At 45.5% G+C, this 19,451-nt stretch overlaps 1 protein-coding gene across 11 annotated transcripts in view; it reads left to right on the forward strand.

The window, feature by feature from the left end:
• Nucleotides 1-6,741: 6,741 nt before the first annotated feature.
• MEIOB (meiosis specific with OB-fold) overlaps nt 6,742-19,451 on the forward strand; it is a 29,157-nt gene continuing 16,447 nt past the window's right edge. For 3 of the 11 annotated variants that reach the window (XM_059155390.1, XM_059155397.1, XM_059155396.1), the window contains exons 1-6: nt 7,050-7,125; nt 9,433-9,509; nt 11,349-11,406; nt 13,325-13,456; nt 15,163-15,235; nt 17,646-17,841. In XM_059155390.1, coding sequence (XP_059011373.1) covers nt 9,441-9,509; nt 11,349-11,406; nt 13,325-13,456; nt 15,163-15,235; nt 17,646-17,841 — 528 coding nt within the window. In that variant the 5' untranslated portion in view covers nt 7,050-7,125; nt 9,433-9,440. The other 8 variants (XM_059155391.1, XM_059155394.1, XM_059155392.1 and 5 more) reach the window with 8 other exon arrangements.

Consider the following 19,451-nt stretch of genomic DNA (forward strand, 5'->3'; position numbering starts at 1 on the left):
TTGAGATGTTTATAAACACAGTCCTGGGTTTGATCTTTTAAAACTATTATCCTTGAGGTATAACTCATACACTACATAAAATTCACTCCTTTATAGTATGCATACATCTCAGCAGTTTCTAGAATATTCACAGAGTTGTGCAACTACCTCTACACTCCAACTAGAGAGCATTTCTATTGTGTAAAAAAGACTCCGTGTGCTTGGGCACCTGGGTGGCTCAGTGGGTTAAGCCTCTACCTTGGGCTCAGGTCATGATTGCAGGGTCCTGGGGTCGAGCCCCGCATCGGACTCTCTGCTCTGCAGGGAGCCTGCTTCCTCCTCTCTCTCTGCCTGCCTCTCTGCCTACTTGTGAGCTCTCTGTCAAATAAATAAATAAAATCTTTAAAAAAAAGCTTCTCTCTCCCTCTGCCCCTCCCTCCCCTGCTCAAGTGCATGTACTCTCTCAATCATTAATTAATTAAAAATTATAACAAAGAACTCAGACACAATGATAAATTTGATCCCGTTACGAAACTTTTGGTCTTTGGAGGCTGGTTCCTTCCCCAGCCCTGTAAAGGCAAATATACACTCTGGCCAGAACTCGAAGTAGATAGGGGATTTTCAGATACTGATTGCCTAAGATGCGTCTGGGAACTAGAATTTGCACCTATCATTCCTAATTTCTAACTCCCTGTAACACTGGACTATTCTTCTCAGTGGGTTCTAAATAAAAATTTAGATAAAAACTTACACATGCAAGATATACTCTGAATCTCCTCCCATAAATTAATTATTTAAAAGTGGATCTATATAGAATCGCTGTTGTAAATATGAATATGTTTTCTCTACAGTTCCACTTCAAAGAACGTCATTGTTTTCAGGGTTTTCCACTTACAAATATAGAGACTGATAGAACAAATACATCATACCTATCTGAGAGCCTCGCAAAATACAAACGAAAAGATGTATATGGAAAGTCTTTTTTTTTTTCTATTAATCCGTGGTGTAAGTGTTTGAAATAATTTGGCCCGTGGTTGGTATTGTGTGACCCCCAGAGAGTCTGTCACTTCCCTGGCAAGCCATTTTCCAATAGCATGGTGTCATTAGAATGGACTTTCTTGACATAATAAATAAGGGAGCACAGGTGGAATCCATTTCCAGTTGTTCAAAGAACTGAAAGATCTTGTAATATTGAGTTGACACGGAGATTTGTCAAGTCACAATAAAATTTTGAAATAGCCATGGCCTTGGGGTCATAAAATGACTGATCAAGAGGAAGAATATTTTATGATATATTAGTGATTATATTGACTTATTTTCTGCTTGGCTGTAAGGCCAACAGAGAGAGCGAACGGCTTCCCAGTGCTTCTGTTCTAAACCCGAGTGGGAAAACTGATACAAGTATTGTCTGAAATCATAAGCTACCCTTAAATAATCCAACCCAGTTAACTGTTATCTTTAAGAATGCAGACCTAGGGGCGCCCGGGGGGCTCAGGCGGTTAGGTATCAATCAGGCTCTCTCAGGTCGTGATCTCAGGGTCCTGAGATCGAGCCGTGCCTTAGATTCCAAGCTTAGTGCAGAGTCTGCTCGAGATTTTTCTCTCCGTCCCCATCTGCCCCTCCACCCCTGCCCCTGCTCTTGCCGGCTCTTTCTCTCTAAAAATGAATAAATAACATCTTAAAAAAAAAAAAAGGTGAAGGGTTCTGGAATTCAACCTTTATCCTTTTGAAGCTGAAGTCACCATGTGGACACATTAAAACGTGAAGAAAAAAACAGTGATTTTGTTCAGAGCAATAAAAGGGGCCACGTGACAGATCCTCTTGTACAACTTGAATGACATTTCCTTTTTTTTTTTTAACGATTGTTTTCGTTTATTTATTTGTTTGACAGACAGAGAGAGAGAGAGAGAGACCGTAGGAACACAGGCAGGGAGAATGGGTGAGGAAGTCGGCTTCCTGGGGAACAGGGAGCCTGACATGGGGCTCAATTTCAGGATACTTGGATCATGACCTGAGCCGAAGGCCGATGCTTAATAATGACTGAGCCACCCAGGCGCCCAACTTGAATAACATTTCATTTTGGGGTCAAATACAGCTAGGAGGACCCTCAGGGGTGTAAAAACCAGGCAGGGGAGGGTCATGTTCACTTACGATTTATACAGAGCCGAGTCACCCTTCTAAGGTCATAAAGCAAATTCAGTCTCAGGCTAGATCTGGAAGCAGCCCTACAGTGCAAACCTGCTGGTCCTCCCACATCTCCCCCTGCAGCCTGCACGCAGCCCAGTGACTGCCCTCCCATTTTCCACAGACTAGAGTCTGATACTAGTCATGACTATCGACCTTTGAGGATCTAGGGCCTCACACCAGCAAGCACCAGCCACATGCAAAGCATCCTGAGAACAAGCTTTTGAAAAGCTTTGGTGCAGAAGACAGCAAGATAGTCCCAGATAAATCCCCTGCATTTCTCTCCCAGGGTTTGTACCTTCATGCTCATCTCTGTCCTACTGCACCAGTCCAAACCTTTTCTCTGACAGGTAAGGAAAACAAAGCTCAGAAAGTTTTGATCGACACAGCTAATGAGGGGCAAAGCTGAAATTTGACCAGATGGCTTGACTTTTACTATGGTTCATGTAAGCCTCCCCAAACTCCACGTGTTTTCTCGTCTCAGACAAGCCCGCGTTAAACTTGCTCAGATAAGAGAGCGCTCATGAATGCGTATTGAATTCAGCACATTGAGAAATATCTATGGTCTTTTTCTCAGAGTCATAATTTTAAAATGTAAGGTGTCTTCTGTCATCGGGGTTTTCTGTTCCTTCCTTTAGTGTGTGGCAAAATGGTGAACAGGATGGATAAGCTTTCGTGTTCTGAGCAAATTACTGAACGTGTAACCAAACCCAGTGAAGAACACAGCCAGGGGTCCAGACCCAGAGGGGAGGTAGCAGGGGGTCACACATGGGAATCTCTGCCTTTCTCAGCACCTGTGTTCCGCCTTGGGGTCGTTGTGGACCCCATTTCAGGCAAATCCAGGAGCTGCTGTCATTCAAAGTGGTGTAGTGGTTTCAGTCGAGGAAGCTCTTGAAAATGTTTTCTAGGAGTACTAATGAAGTGGCGAGCGTCATGGATGATGAAATGGAGGAGATGGAAATAAGGACATCGCTGTCACAGGGTCACCAGCTGTTACTTATCTTTAAAAACATTTGTACACTTGCAGTGCATGAAATTCATTTATAGACGTAAACATATGACTTACATAGAAGTCTTGGGGAAATGGGTATTGTTTTTTAGAGACATGGTGGGAAAGAGGGCAAGGGTTTTAAATAGAGCCCAAATTCTAGAAAGTGATGAATGCCCAACCAAAGAATTGAGACTGTAATCCAGGAGTCTGTGAACTGTGGCTTACAGGCCAAATTTGGCCCACTGCTTGCTTTGTAAATAAAGTTTTATTGGGACCCGGACACACCCATTTGTCCCGGTATTGTCCGTGGGTGGTTTTTTTTTTTTTTTCCACTGTAAGGGTAGATCTGAGTCATTTCAAGAGACCCACAGAGCCCTTTAAATTTATACTCTCTTACAGAAAAACATGGGTGCATTCTATGATAGGCCATATTGGAGGTTCCTGACCAGGGGAGAGCTGTGATGGAAGGAAGCTGTGAGAATCTCAGTCTGGCAGGAGGATGCGGGATGGGCTAGAGCAGGGAGAGGTAAGTGTCATCAGATATAATGCTACCAGAGCCCTAATGAAGGTGGGCGCAATAAATACGGGGAGACAAGGACAGAGTTGTGCCAGGGAAAAACAGAACCTGACATCCGGTTAGATAAAAGCAGAACAGAAATGCAAATTCAAGGCTACTTTTGAAGCTGGGTGCTCAGGTTACCAGCTGCCTGGTTACCGACAGCTGGGACAGGAGCAGCCAGCCTGGGGTGAGCGGCTGACTTTGGTTTTAGATACTCGGCTCCCACAAGTGTGTGAACCGCCTGCCGATGGCTGGAGATGCGCGGCTGGAGCTGGGCTGCATTCACTGCAGTGCCCCTGGTAATGGTATGCTGCAGTGATCGAGTAAGGTTTGAACCAGTTACATACATCTGATAGAAACAGTGATGAAGAGTGGCCAGGACAGCTCTCCAAAGAGGCGGGCCCTTCCTAATGTCACATGAGTAACTTTCCAGTGGGGGCGGCTAGAGTGCGGCCTGCTGGCTCCAAGAGCCACAGGTGTGTTGTGCTCTGGTGACTGTCTTCTCCCCTGCTGTCTCCTCCCTCAGCACGATGTCTTCAGCCCAGTGGACTTCAGGCACGTGGAGCAGATGTGTTCCTGTTTATGGACTGTAGATGCTACAGGGTTCCAAGCCCGTTCATGGCTCACTTTGGCTTACCACAGAGCAGCGCCTACCTCGGCTCTGGTAGGCTCTCCTGTTTCACCGGGATTTCCCACTTCGATACCCATCGCTTCCAGGCAGGTGCCAATGTTTCTGTTTCTCCTTTCTTTGCTGGTGGAACACGTTCTTCCTAGCTTGGCACCCAGACTTGAGAAGGGACCTGTTCTTCCCACACATACTCCCCCCGCCTGCCGATTCTGTCTGAGCAGTTTGCATGGAGTGTCCTCAGAATTTTCCAGAACATTCTTGGGCTCCTGGGGCTCAGACCTCTCCGCAGTTGCTACTGCTTTGTTTTTTTCATGAACTCTCTCCTTTCTGCTGCTTCTTCAAACTTTCCTGAATCCAGCTCCCCCCAAATGCACTTTCACTCTCTTCTCTCTCTCCCTCTCGTTTGCCCTGATAGTCCCTTTGTATCGCGCCTGAACCCCATCTAGTTCCTCCTGCCCCACTCATGGGTTACCTCACTCCTCTTCTCCAGATAAACTTGTGCAAAAATGTACACAAATATCTGTAAGTGGTAACAGAGCTACCATCTATTTAATTGCTGGCTGGTCCCCTGGACCGGCAGGAGTAGAGAGTGAGACTAGTAATTGATCAGGCAGTATTTCCACTCCTGAAAGGGAGACTATAATCACAGGACTAACTTCAGAAAAGTTGCTTTATTATTAAAGAAATAAAAGGTGGTCTTGTGTTTCATTAAAACGATTGTCAATCTTTTCCTCCTGATTAGTAAGTGTAAAGTTAATTACTATATATTTTTCCTGTCACTCCTTTGTGACATGCTTTTAGGTGGCCTGACAGCTGGCATGCTCTGGGGAGGTGACAGGTATAGCCTTATACCATTTCTTTAGCCAGACACGCAAGCTGTTTTACCTCTGACCTTTGTGCATTCACCCTTGACTTCATCAAGTCGCAGGCCTAGGCTTTCCTGCCCTGGTTTCTCTTCACATCCAAAATGTATCGACAAGTCAATTCTATTGTTAAGAACAGACCAAGTTCACAGACTGGCTATAAAAAATGGAAGAAATGAATTATTTTCACAACAAGAGGGTTGACATCAAACCAGCCCGCTCCTTAAGGCTTGTGTTTCCAAGCTGCCTCTTATGAAAAGCCTTTTGTGTGCTAGGGAGGCTGATTCTGCTTGCTTAATCTTCAATAGCTTTTAGCAAAAATTAATTTACTAAAACATGAAAAAATACTACAACAAAATTTTTAAAGATCACTCCCCTACTGAGGTACAAATAAGAAATGCATGCAAACTATGTTTAAATCTTTTTCCTCTCTTTAAAAATTGACTTAAAATGTCAGCTCATTCTTTTGGATAGATCAGGATATGTTCTTTTGAAGACAAAGACTGGAACGGAATATGGAAAATTTTAGAAAATCTTTCTCTATTAAATTCGAAGTGGGGGCGCCTGGGTGGCTCAGTGGGTTAAAGCCTCTGCCTTCGGCTCAGGTCATGATCCCAGGGTCCTGGGATCAAGTCCCACGTCGGGCTCTGTGCTTGGCAGGGAGCCTGCTTCCTCCTCTCTCTCTGCCTTTCTGCCTACTTGTGATCTCTAGCTGTCAAATAAATAAATAAAAATCTTTTAAAAAATTCGAAGTGGTAGGAATGCAAGGGTTTTATTTGGCTTTTGATTATTACTTGGGAGTTAAAAAACTAACGAAAGAGTAAGAGTGAGAGCTGTGTTTGGACGAGAGCATAAAACCTGCCTCTGAGGTTGTATTTCTGTTTCAGCAGATGACTGTACGCTAAGTACCGAGGGTGTTCGTGCTGCCCCGTGGTGCCGAGTGATGCTACGCAGCTGGGCACAGAGCTGCTGGATCATAACGCATCCGGCCCTGACAGTCCTCTAGTGACACAGGTTAATTTCTAAGTCCTTCGACTAAAAGGATTTCCCAGAGGCGGTAAGGAGACACAGGCAAGCCGGCGCAGGTCACTGTCCCCATCCGCTCCTGTAACCACGGAGCATCCCCCCGCGGGCCAGCGGGCTCTGCGGCTCTCCCTCCTCGGGGAGCGGGGGGGGCCTTGCTCCGGGAGCCGCGGGCAGTCACGGGGCCGCGCACCACGCCAGACCCTGCACACCTGGCCCACCGGCCGCCCGGGACCGCGGAGGGTCTGGGCCTCATGCTCAGGCCGGCGGGGAAAGGAAGAGCCTGGAACCGCTGCCGCTCTGATGTTCCCGAGTTTCTCCTCTGAGGGGCGGGACCTCAGGGGCGGAGTCAGAGCGAGGGGCGGGGATAGGGGCGGAGGTAGAAGTTGGGTGGGCGGGGAGATATCTGGGGGGCGGGGTGAAGGGCGGGGAGAGAGGAGGGGCGGTGGGGTGGGGCGGGGAGAGGGCGGGAAGAGGGCGGGGTTGGCGTGTGGAGCGGTGCAATAGGTAGAGCGAAGACAGGGAGAAGGCAGAGTCGGAGTCGGGGCGAGGGCGGAGAGGTGGGTGAGGCAGAGCAAAGGGTGGAGCGAGGACAGAGCCAGGGACGAAGGACTGGCGAGACTGGGGGCGCAAGGTGGGCCGTAGGGAAGAGTAGGGGGCTACGGCGGAGTCGGGGCACGGAGAAAGTCGAGGGTGGGGGCGGAGCCAGAGCGAAGGCGGGGCGAAGGGCGCTGGGGGCGGGATCGGGGTGTGAGGCGCGGTCAAAGTTGGGGCGGGAGAAGGGTGGGGCGAGGGGCGGGGCGGACTTGGGGGCGGGGTCTGCGCTAACGGTCGCGCGGCGGGCTGCGGAGAGGCTGTGGAGCGCTAGGCCGGGCGGGCGCGGGGAACGGCGGCTGAGGTGACTGCCCGGCCCGGGCGGCGCGTTCTCTGAGACGCGGGCGCGCGAGGGGTCCTGTGGCGCTGGCGGTGCGGGTCGAGTTGGGAAGCCGGTCACGCGGCTGTTCTTTCCCTTGCTGCCGTGACGGGGCGCGGCGTCCCGAAGTGGGGTTCGCCCCGGGGCGCGGGGACGCCCGGCTCCGCGGGGGCGGGCCACGAGGGCCGTGGCCGGCGGGGCCGGTGTGAGGCAGGGACTGCCGCGGTCGAGCGCACGGAGGCGGCTCCCGGCAGAGCGGCGGACGCCGGGCGGTGCTCCCCGCGGGCAGAGCAGGGCTGGGCCGGGAGCCGAGGAGCGCGCCCAGGTGCGTAGCTGCGGGGGAGGGGCCCGCGAGGGGTGGGGGCGTCGGTGCCGGGAGCGCGCTCGGCCTTGGTCCGCTGCCGCCGCCGGCCCGGGGAGCATCCGCCGGTGTGGGCCGCGGGCGGGGCGCCGGGTTAGAGCCGGCAGCCGCGCGCGCCTCGTCCTCGCGCTCCGCGGCCCCAGCGCCGGGCTCTGGGGACGGCACACCCCGCCACACGCCTGGTTCCTGCGATTGTTGGAGATGCTCCTTCGGGGGAGTGAGCCGCGTCTCTGTCCGGTGCTGTCTACACCCGGGGTGCTCGAGCTTGCCGCCCGGGACCGAGTCGCGCACTCCCAGCGCAGCCGCGGACGCCCCGGGGGTGCCCTTTAACGGTGCGAGGAGGACGCCCGGAGCGGGGTGAGGGGGCTCGGAGACCCAGAGCGCGGGCGCGGCGCCCCCTCAGAGCCCTCCCGCGGCGCCGCCATCGCGTGACGTCGTCCGGGCTGTGCGTGACGGAAACGGTCCGTGTGCGGGTTTGGAGGAGCCGGCAGTTCACGGCCTGGAACCCCGACAGGGGCCGTACCGAGGGCTGGCCGCCGTGTGATGCTTCCGTGTCGCCCCTGTGGTGTCGAGCGCCTTCCGTGCACGAGACAGCCCCGACGGGCGCCCGGGGACCCTCTGAGCCCGCCTCCGCGCTGCTCCGGACGCGGCTTCAGATCGCGGCCATCCCCGCGCGCGGCGTAACCCGAGACGAGCGTGGCTGTTGTTGCTGTTCTAGTTTGTTTGACGGAGCGAGCGGGCGGGGCGAGAGCGGGGAGCGCGCTCCCGGCGGAGCAGGGGACTGATGGGGGCGCGTTCCGGGACCCTGGGATCCTGACCCGAGCGGGAGGCAGGAGCTTAACTGACCGAGCCACCCAGGCGCCCCTGTATTTCTTTTCTTGTTGTTGTTTGTTTGTTTTTGTTTTTTCTTATGATTTACCCATTTGAGAGACGGAGAGGGCACGTGCGCTCCAGCAGGGGCCGGGGTGGAGGAGGAGGGAACGAGAGCGCCCCAAGCCGACTCCCCACTGAGCACTCGTCGGAGCCACCCAGCCCCCCCCCCCCCCGCGGTTTGCTGTATTTCTGGAAGTAGGCTTTGCGCTAATAAATATTTAAGTCCCGTTGAATCTTCTCCCACCTGAAACTCTAAATTTACGGGGTGCACAGGAACTGCTAGATTAGCGAGGTCCCTGGGGGGTGCCGTCGGTCGTGTCTGACTCGGGGGTTTTCACTCTGGTCGTGAACTCAGGGTCATGACAGGTGCTGCTGGGGCAGCCTACTTAAGACTCTTCTTTTCCCTCCATCCCTCTCCCCCAGACTAAATCAATCAATCTTAAAAAAACAAAACAAAAAAAACCCCAACAACTCACATTCTGTGTTTTACTGAAACTAAAATGTCATTACACGTAAGATGCCTCTTGGAATCAGAAATACTGAAGTGTAAAAAACAAAAATTGCTAACTTACACATTTTTTGGAAAGTAAAAGTTAAAAATTGGAACCTAACTGTACCATTCAAAACTGTAAAAGGACATTTTGAACCATGTTTTCTACAGATTTGATCGGTACTTACCCATCACTGTTATAATAAAAACTTTTCCCTAAGGGTGAGTAACATATCTGATGCTTTCCTAGATAATTTTTAAAAAGATTTGTTTATTTATTTATTTATTTATTTATTTATTGTGGGGCGGGGAGTGTGTGCGCGCACACGGTGGGCAGCAGAGGGAGAGGGAGAAAGAGTCGCAAACAGACTCTGCCCCCAGGGAGGAACCCTACATGGGACTTAACCCCACAACCCTGAGACCACCACCTGAGCCAAAACCAGTCCGACTCTGAACTGACTCCAGCACCCAGGAATCCCTCAGATGACTTTTTTTTAATCTTGGAATTTTTCATGCGTTACTTTAGTTATTTAATTTATTCATCAAACTTACATTTTCTAAAATGTAGATTAAAGAATGGCAAACTCCTTTGCATCAAAGACCTTCACCACACTTTCAGATCTGCATCCGAATATGGCTAATCTGGTAAATTTTAATAATATAGCAGTTTGGTGATTCTCTAGAGAAACTTTATGTGGAATATTATATTACATCAACATTATTGGTTCATGTGACACATGCTTGTAATTGATGAGTATATAGCTACTCATTCCATCAGTATGACTTGATATTAGATACCCCTAAGCTTCTTAGATTTTATGCCAGCTAACTGAAAATTACTTTCTCTTTTGTCTAGAGTAGGACCTTGTAGATATGACTAGCATTTGTTCAAAATGATCAAGAGTTTAATTGTATTACTTTCATTAAATATTTAACAACAGCTCAAACTTAGCATTGTGAAATTAAAACATTTTTGCTCAGCAATATCTATTCTCTAATCAAACTATACATAACTTATAGACTTAAATACTTGCCACTATGTTCCTTTATATAACATAAAGGTACACAAAAGATGTATTTCTGAAATATTATGTGAAAACCCATTTTTTACTGAAGAGTTGTAGGGGAATTCAATCATTTCAAACATGTCAAGACACTTATGAGTCAAATAAAATCTAGGTGGAATCATCTTATGAGGTGAAGAACTGCCCCAAGCAGTCTGTTGTTTACATTTGGCATTTATGAATCAGGTTTCTTAATATGGGCTATATTTATATGTAACCTTGATATGCAATTAAAGTTTATTAATGTTAAAAATAGGGGGCCCAAGTCTTTCTGATAGAGGCCCAGAAAAAAAAAAGTAAGTTATTAATTTCCTCTTCAGCTAAAAGCTTTGCTGAATATTTCCATTAAATTTTTCCCACAAAATTTGGTGAGATTGACATGCATATGGAATTTAAGAAATAACAGCAATATGTCTAAATGTAGTAAGATTTAATTAATACCTCTGCTAAAGATGTGATAGTCTTAAGAGCTTGAACATATTTTTTAAAAAGATTATTTATTTATTTATTTATTTATTTGACAGAGATCACAAGCAGGCAGAGAGGCAGGCAGAGAGAGAGAGGAGGAAGCAGGCTCCCTGCTGAGCAGAGAGCCCGATGCAGGGCTCGATGGATCATGACCTGAGCCCAAGGCAGAGGCTTTAACCCCCTGAGCCACCCAGGCACCCCCGAACACACACACACACACACACACACACACATATATATTTTTTTTAAAGATTTATTTATTTGACAGACAGAAATCACAAGTAGGCAGAGAGGCAGGCAGAGAGAGAGAAAAAGGGAAGCAGGCTCCCTGCTGAGCAGAGATCCTGATGTGGGGCTTGATCCCCTGAGCCGAAGGCAGAGGCTTAACCCACTGAGCTACCCAGGCGCCCCAAGATCTAGGACTTTATTAAAAAAAAAAAAAAAAAAAAAGATCTAGGACTTTAGAGTTTAGATTTGTTGGGAGCGATGTACAAGTTTTGTTACAATCCAATTCATATTACTGTTTAGCATGTTTGGATTAAGAAGCTAAGCAATTTTATGTGGATTGTTAGAAAATCCTATATTAAAGAAAGCTCTGAAGACCATGGCAAATTAAATTGTATATGCATGTGCTTTGAATGAATTCAGTAAGAACTGATAGCATAGGGTGGTTACTGTGCTCCCCTAGTGATTGAAAATAAAGTAGAAACATGCTAAGTATTAAATGATTGTGTATGTAATAGCAGTTAATTGTCTTATTACTTTGTACTTTGCCTTGTAGAGTTGAACATTTATGAAGTTCTTTAGATGTTTGTCTGGAGTAAATATATTTAAATGGCTCCTAGTCAAAAATGTTTGTTAGAGGCAGTAAAATATAACAAGTCCATGAAATTAAATTTACCATCTACATCTGTGTTTAATATTTGTCTTCTATAACCTTCTTGTTTTTCAGAAAATAATTGGTATAGTTATTGGGAAAACAGATGTCAAAGGCTTTCCAGACAGAAAAAGCTGAGTTCTATTTAACTCTTTGCTTCATTTTTCATCAAGTGTGGCTTATGACTACAACAAAGTGTATTCAAGGGATTGAGTTTCTCATTCCTGTTTAACTCCTTAATTAAGAGCAGTGTTCATTGCTCTGTTGTATGGTAAAGTACTCAATTTAAGGCTATATGTGTGTGGACCTTAAAATAATTTTTAATGACGTATAAGGCTGTTTGACCCTAGTAAGGACTCCACTGTTTACGATCACTTTCAGCCCAAGAGATAAAAATACACAACTAAATCTAAGACAAAAGATGTTAAGGAACAGGGTTTTCAAGCAGGGATATGTCATGGTAGAGGAGCTTGGAAGGAGAGAAGTACAGCAACGGTATCAACCAGACAACCAGTGAGAAATTCATCTTCCATATGTGGAAAATACAATTAACTCTGGCTTTAGTGGCTCTTTGAGTTGCTTGAACTGTATAAAAGTTTTAGGATGATGGAAACAATCCAAGACTAAAATTAGATTTTTAAAATCAAGTTTAAAAACAAGTTTTCAAACTTCTGTAGTTGACGCACAATGATAAGATATAAAAGGCCAAAACTAACATTGTAGTACCAATAGCTTTTAAACCGTCAGCACTACTTATGAAAGGTTACAGTATAAGTGCTTGAGGGAGTCAGAGTTGTATCAGTCAGACAATGATTTTGGCAGAAGACGTGAATTTTGTTTGAATTGCCTGAGTAGTTGTGACTCTGTTTTTTGTCTCATGGTGTAGTGATAGTACCTTAATTTTAATTTCATGTAATATTCCATTATTACATTTGATGTAAACATTTGTTTATGCCTTTACTTTACTTCATCATGATTAATTAGATCATAATTACCATTTGAATAGTTTGAGAAAGTCTATATATCTTTTTTCTAAACTCCGAAAGGAATAACTTAAAATACACAAATTAGGAAATTGTCAGTATTTGAAATGTTTGCTGAAATCCCATCAATGAAATAGAACTTTCACCTCACAGATTGTGCAAATAGATACATGGTTCCTGTGGTATTAGAGTATTTTTTATGATTATGTGTACAGAACACCTTTTCTCGAGAAGATATCCTTACTGACTTAAAAAAAAAAAAACATTATACACATGTTAGTACATTTTCGCAAAACATTCAAACAGTGCAGAAGGGCATAGATTAGAAAAATGAAATTCTCAATTCAACCCCCAGCTCTGTCCAGCCTAGTCCCCTCCCCAAAGGCAAATGCTAATTACAGCTTGGTAGGTATCTATAATTTATATATGTATGTTAGGTTGTGTACTTTTTTAATTAATGAAGAACAAACAGTAAGGACATTTTTATTTTGGAAAAAAATATGTACCTGCTGACCCCTAGTGGCTCCATGTACTAGCACACATTTATTTGTTTTGAAATAATTTATTTTTTTAAAAAGATTTTATTTATTTATTTGACAGAGATCACAAGTAGGCAGAGCGGCAGGCAGGGGCAGGGGGAATCAGGCTCCCTGCTGAGAAGATAGCCCTGTGCAGGGCTCAATCCCAGAACCCTGAGTCCATGACCTGAGCCAAAGGCAGGAGCTTAACTCACTGAACCACCCAGGCACCCTGTTTTGAAATAGTTTAGATTTGAAGCATGACTTAAATTGAAACTGTAACAGAGAGAAATGGAGATCTAAATTAAAATCTGTATGGTTCAAGCTGTCATTTCTCTCCAAATATGCAGATAACTGGGGAAAGGGAACAGAGGGATCAATAGTGAGGTGAGTTATCTACTCTGGCAGCTAGGAGATTGACTCAAGCATGACTTATCTTAGAATTTATATTGCAATAGTATTTTTACCATGTGTTTGAGTATGTTTGTTATCATAATCATATTTGTTCAAATCTAAGATAAAAGTTTTCATTTGCATTGGTTTCCCTTAGATATTGGATCAGAGAGATACACTTTCAGTTTCACCATTCGGGACTCACCAATGCATTTTGTCAATGTGACATCCTGGGGCAGCGAAGGTTACATCAGGTCACTTTCTGACAGCTTTAGGGTTGGAGAGTGCGGTAAGTCGGCATTGGTTCTTGAACTGTTTCTGTTACAGTATTATTCCTGTGACATATTTGTGGGAAATACACTGAGGGAGTCAAAGTAAGACATCATTCATAATTCCTAAGAAACAAGTCATGCATTAAGAGCATAACACAAGCCTTTAGCATTTTATTACTTGAAACATATAAAAGTGATAGTCATGTATTTTTACTAGGTAGCTTTACAATCTTTGGTTTATTTCAGATTACAGTTTTCATCAATTCCTGTTGTTGCTGTCACCATTTATCTTTCAGTAACCATAGTAAGGCTGCTAAGTAGCTTTTGATAAAAGAAAAATTTGAACTTTTAATAGGAGTTTAAGAAGCTCTACTTTCAACATAGCAAATCTTTGGCAACCTTTACCCATCCCAGGGTCCTTCTGTACAGTGTCATATAAAAAAAACCAGGGCTTTGAAAATGCATAGAGGTGGGTTCAGATCTTACTTCCAATATTTGTTTACATCATAACTTTGAGAAAATTGCTTAACCTTGTTGGGCCTCAGTAGTGAATGAGTACCCTGTAGATGCTGTGGGTCTTAAAGGAAGTAGTATGTGTGGTATAAAGTGTAAGTCGTTGTCCCTCAGTGGATGGCAGCGCTCGCCTCCTACAAGTAATGGGAAAGCACGATACCAGCTCCCTTTCCTGGGAGAAAAAAGAAGGGAAAGAGTAATGCACAGAATTAAACTACTCTCCAAAACTGTACAACTAGGCAAGCTATTACCCGTCTCCATCACTTAGCACTTACTCATGTATTTATTACGTCATATTATGAAGTTGAAGGGTTATACATTATGTCTCTCTAACTGAATAATAAAGTACTTGAACATATGGATTGTGAAGGCAGAAAACTTTGTAAACTCCACAGGGCCCAGTACAATTAGAAACTTTCCTTGGAGGAATGCCAGTGCATTAGTTATATAGAGCTAAAGTTATATTTTGGTATTAAACTATAGGTTAATGGTTGTGAGGATGAATGAAGTAAGGGGTCTTTAAGCAGAAGGTTGACAATAATTATAAATTTAAATAGGACCGTGGTGTGTTGGTGTGAAAAGATTACGGATTTTTGATTCAGAACAACTGTAAGTCTAGCCCTACTGGTTTCTAGATATAAAACCTCCAGAAAGTTATTTAAGCTCTGTGAGCTTCAGTTTCTTCCATTCATAAAAAGGGGTTATCATGGAGTCGTTGTGTGAGGAATCAGCAAAACAGACACAAAAAGGTCCAACAAGACACTAAGAAAACAGAACCCCTAAAATGTTCAGTCATAAGCTGTTAAGTTGTGGAGCGGAAATCAGGATCCGAGTTGTGCTTGGCTCTTTAGCCCTGTGGCGATTGTTTCCAAAGTCAGCCATGAACTGGGTGAAGTTTATTTAAAGTCTATGTCCTATGGAAGGCCAGGTCGTAACTAGATTACAGTATGTTCAGTGTAACTAATCAATAAAACGATATTAGTGCAGGTCCTATGTAGGAGTTTAAACACAAAATGTAAGACATCTGGGATCATATTGATGGTTGTACCGCAGGATTCCTTCTCAATGACACAAGGAAAGGACTGCAAAGGGTATGCTACACTGACTCAGAAATTAGAAATAACATTGTAATGTTCGGTGTGATGTACACTTGTTTTTAGGTATCTAGTTACTTTTTTGTAATAGCGTCTTACTTTTCCTTCTGTTGCAGTGATAATCGAAAATCCCTTGATTCAAAGAAAGGAATTAGAAAGAGAAGAAAAATTCAGCCCTGCAACTCCCAGGTAAATAATCCAGCACAAAGCCCAGAGCCTTCGCGTTGGAGTGACTGCTGAGTGACTGCTGTTGTGTGTGACAGTAGCAGAGAGTTCACTGATGGTATATGTGTCAATTTGAAAATTAGGAGTTTTGTTATTCCTCAAACAATTTACGTTGATATAGGATTGCATGAAAACATGGCTGTTTTTAGTACTTTTATTCTCAATTTAGAGAAATTTGCCTCTAGTCACATTAAAGCAGAACAATGAGAAAGAAAGGTAAATCTTGGAAGTCCTATAGAGGTATCACGTCCAAGTAAAACTCTGCCTACATGCTTTCCTATCTTAGTTCAGGTTCACTGGAGACAGAGCCCAGAGGAAGATTTTTGTGCAAGTGGCCTGTTGAGGGAGCACTCTCTGGAGCAGCCTGTAAGGGTAATGTCAGGGGACAGCAGAGAGGCAGGTTCGGTAGGAGCTTGGCTCTGCCTGCCTGGCCCCAGAGGGAGCTCTGGAGCATGAGTGGCACCCTCTGAAAGGAAGGGACCGGGTGTTTGTGGCCTGGATTCACAAGTTACCCGTGGCACCCACTCCCCACCACCGGCATTTCTTCCTGAGGGCATCTCTCTAGAGCAAGGGGTTGCTGGTAAAGGGCTCTGAGTGGGCACAGCAGTCTCCACTACAGTGACACCTGCACCCATTTTGACCCCTTCCCATCTACTGTTCTGATGTCCTAGCAGACCCCATGTCTCATTTCTGTGCAGCCGCGCAGACTCCACTCTGCAAACACCAAGGGCTCATTCTGCACTATCAGCTTTTGCACACTCCCTCCCTCTGTGCTGAACAGTCTTCTCATCTGCTTTGAATGTTTGCTCCTTCTCCTCATTGATGTGTCACCTTAAATGTCACCTCCTCAGGCTTTCTCCATTTTCTCTGTGTAGTGACCCTTGCAGTTCGTCACGAGGATGTCGCCCTGTCCTATTATCGTCAAGACCTCCTCTCTGAGATTATTTGATCAGTTGTGTGTCTGCCTCTCACACATGTGAACTCCATGACATCAAAGGTCTTGTCCATCTCTTGCACTACTGTATCCCCTGCGCCTAGACTAGGTTCTAGCACATACTAGCTCATGGTAGATATTGATGAAATGAATGGATAAATGAGTGGAGGGAGAGAGGAAGGAAGGGGGCAGTGAGGAACGTTCTTAGCAGAGGGAACAAACATGAAACCTCCTGGCCTTTTCCCGAAGAGTTAACAGTAGGTTGAATCATATGAAACTGTTGACATTTAACTGTTTTTGGTCTAAAACTGTCATTTTCATAATCTAGTAGTCTGATATGGCTGGGCTTTAAGGCAAGGGCAGTGGAAGGAGAAGCTTGAGAGAGAAGTGGAGACACTTCGCAGACAGCTTTGCCTGGCACACCAACTTCCTTCTTTGCCAGTGGCTAGCCCAGAAGGTCTTTGAGTTGGGGAATAGTATGTTCATATTTGTGGTTTAGGATAATCCCTTCAACAACCTGAGGGGGAAGGAAGCATAGGAGACAAGGCAGCAGTTTAGGTGAGAAGTGATGAGGGAAGCACTAACAAAATAGCAGGGTGGGGCACGGGAGGAGGGCCGGGATTCAAGGCTAGAAAGAGGCTCCCTGAGAGGACTTAGGAGTTGATTGGCTGGAGGGGGAAGAGCACCTTGATGGAGCTGAGTGTGTAAATACTGGGCGTCTGCCCCACAGAGAGCATCCCAGAAGGAAGTCGAGCACCGTCCTGTTGCAGGCAGGACAATCAGTGTCACGGAGACAGAAATGACGGGACACCCCCGCTCAGACATTTTGGAGGCCTTTTATACCCCTGTTTTACAGAGAGGAAAACTGAAGCTCAGAGTTTGGGGCTTGGTCAGAAACTAGTATGCTTAGAACTCGGGCACAAATTAGTCCTCAAAACATTTTCTTGATGAAAATACATTTTAAAGATTTTGTGTTTATTGGTCAGAGAGAGTGATTACATGCACAAGCAGGGGTAATGGCAGGCAGAGGGAGAAGCAGGGGAGCCCTACGTGGGGCTCAATCCTGGGACTCTGGGATCTTGACCTTAGCTGAAGGCCCACGCTTAACCTACTGAGCCTCCCAGGCCTCCCTTAATGAAATACATTTTTAAGTTAACATATAATATATTTAATAAAAATTAATATCCACTCTGGCTCTCTCCTCCACTGCAAGGGGGAAGAGTGGTGAGGAGGGGCATAAAATACATTTTAGACAAAGAAATATTTCACAACATTTTTCAGTGTTTCTCAGAGTAAAAAAGTATAAATTTTCTAAATACAAGAAATTACTGTTGGTTGTCTAAATTACAACCAAAAAGATAATTTAATGTGAATCTGGAAGTATTTTCCTATTAGAAGATCACTCGATATTAACTGTTTTTGTGTGTTTTTGCAAATTAGCAACTGTAAGCTATTGCTCAGTGAGAATCACTCCACGGTAAAAGTTTGTTCCAGTTACCAAGTGGACACCAAGCTCCTTGCTCTGATATACTTACCTGTCAAGGAGTCTCATGATTTTTATTCACTGGGTGACATTGTTGCAAATGGATGCAGTCTGGATGGGAGGATTATTAACGTGCTTGCAGCAGTGCGGTCGGTAAGTTAAAGCCTCAAAAAGCCAACCTCTGTTTGGCGGGCACTTCTATCACTTCACTTCTGTTTGGAAAGTAATAACCAGGGGAATCACTTTTCTTGATCCATAGGAAGTTGAATTAAGGAAATGGTGGCACCTCTCACCACTGCCAGAGGAGCGGTTTATCTGGAAATGAGTAGCAAAATAAAATTGAATTTGAATGTTAAATGCATCGCACTCCTAAATGATCTACGAACTGTGAGAGCTTTGCATACTTTGGTGAGACAAAGACACAAATGGAAAGAGTAAATTCACGGACTTGAAGATTTGCATGAAGTTTCTCAAGGGGACGTAGGTTGGAGGACTCTCGGAGTTCACTCAGTCTGTGCTCAGAGGTGTTCTGAGATGGAGGGTGGGCATTCCCACTGTGTGGCTGGCGTGACCTTGTGCAGGCATTGTGGGGCCCTGGGGAACCTCTCAGGTTCACTGTCACCTCCCTTTTATGCAGTTGCCACAGTGAAACTCTGTTGGACAGGCTGGTCACTTGGCAGACATTCAGAGGTAGATCTCAAAAGTACAGTTTCGCACACACGAAAAAGTACATGGAGAAAATTAAAGGGGCAGGATCAGTTCCTCAACTCCTAGGGAGTGAGGATTGTCAAGAGACCACATACACACATACGGAACGTTGTAGGTAATCGCTCATTGCTTTTCTGTATTAAATGGTAGTGTTGATTCTTCCCGTTGACAGGCCTCTGACGGTGGAGGCCTCACTGTGTTGTCCACACTAGCCCCAGCCCAGCACAGTGCCTGCCACACAGTGACCATTCACTATAACTCAGGCTGGAGGAGTAAACTCCCTACGTGGCAGTCTTGAAAACTAGGAGAAATCACTTTTTGGGCTATTTAGTTAGCTTTAGTCTTACATAAAGGCCTGATATTATCTCAATTTCCCTGCAATTCTATACAATGCCATTATATTACAGTGTGGTAAGAATTTTCTAAACCTCGGTATAAGCAAAAGCCTGGGACAGCATTTTCCGCTTCCCCTGCCATGAGTCTGGCACCTTCTTTTGTAGGAGGATGTTCCTTTTTCGTGTGTGTCTTTCTTCTACCATTTTATTTCCATCCCTCTTATATTTCCTTTTCTTCACATTTTTGTTTAGCCCTTTTTTTCTCTTCCTTCTCACCTCTCTCTTATCACTGTAGAATCCTTTTCATAGACTTCTCTTGTATGCCGTGATAAGTCGCACCTCGGTCACACGCTGGCTGTCCTTGCCTCTGACTTTCCTCCTAGGTCCTGCTCTTGTGCTGGCAGTGGCCAGTCTTCCTTCAGCTCCTTCTGCTGGAGCTCAGCTCTGTAGGAGATGTGGAGGCGACAGCATGGGGGGCAGCCTGCTGACCGTCTGTGCTTGCGCCAGCGTTACGTGGCTTGCAAAGGGACCTGCCCTTCCCTCTGAGAACTTGCTGGAGGGACAGAAGGGCCCCTGAGTTTACCTCCACTTCCACAATCCTCTTACCCCAGTGGGGTCAAGCTAGATGGTGTGTCAGCATGTCCCTCATTTGGTCTCCATCACCTCATCCCCGTGGAGGTAGTAAAGAAGGTGCTGCTCTCCTACCTGCGCCGGCAGGCT

The sequence above is a fragment of the Mustela lutreola genome, chromosome 17 (assembly GCF_030435805.1).
Source record: "Mustela lutreola isolate mMusLut2 chromosome 17, mMusLut2.pri, whole genome shotgun sequence".
Lineage (NCBI taxonomy): Eukaryota > Metazoa > Chordata > Mammalia > Carnivora > Mustelidae > Mustela > Mustela lutreola.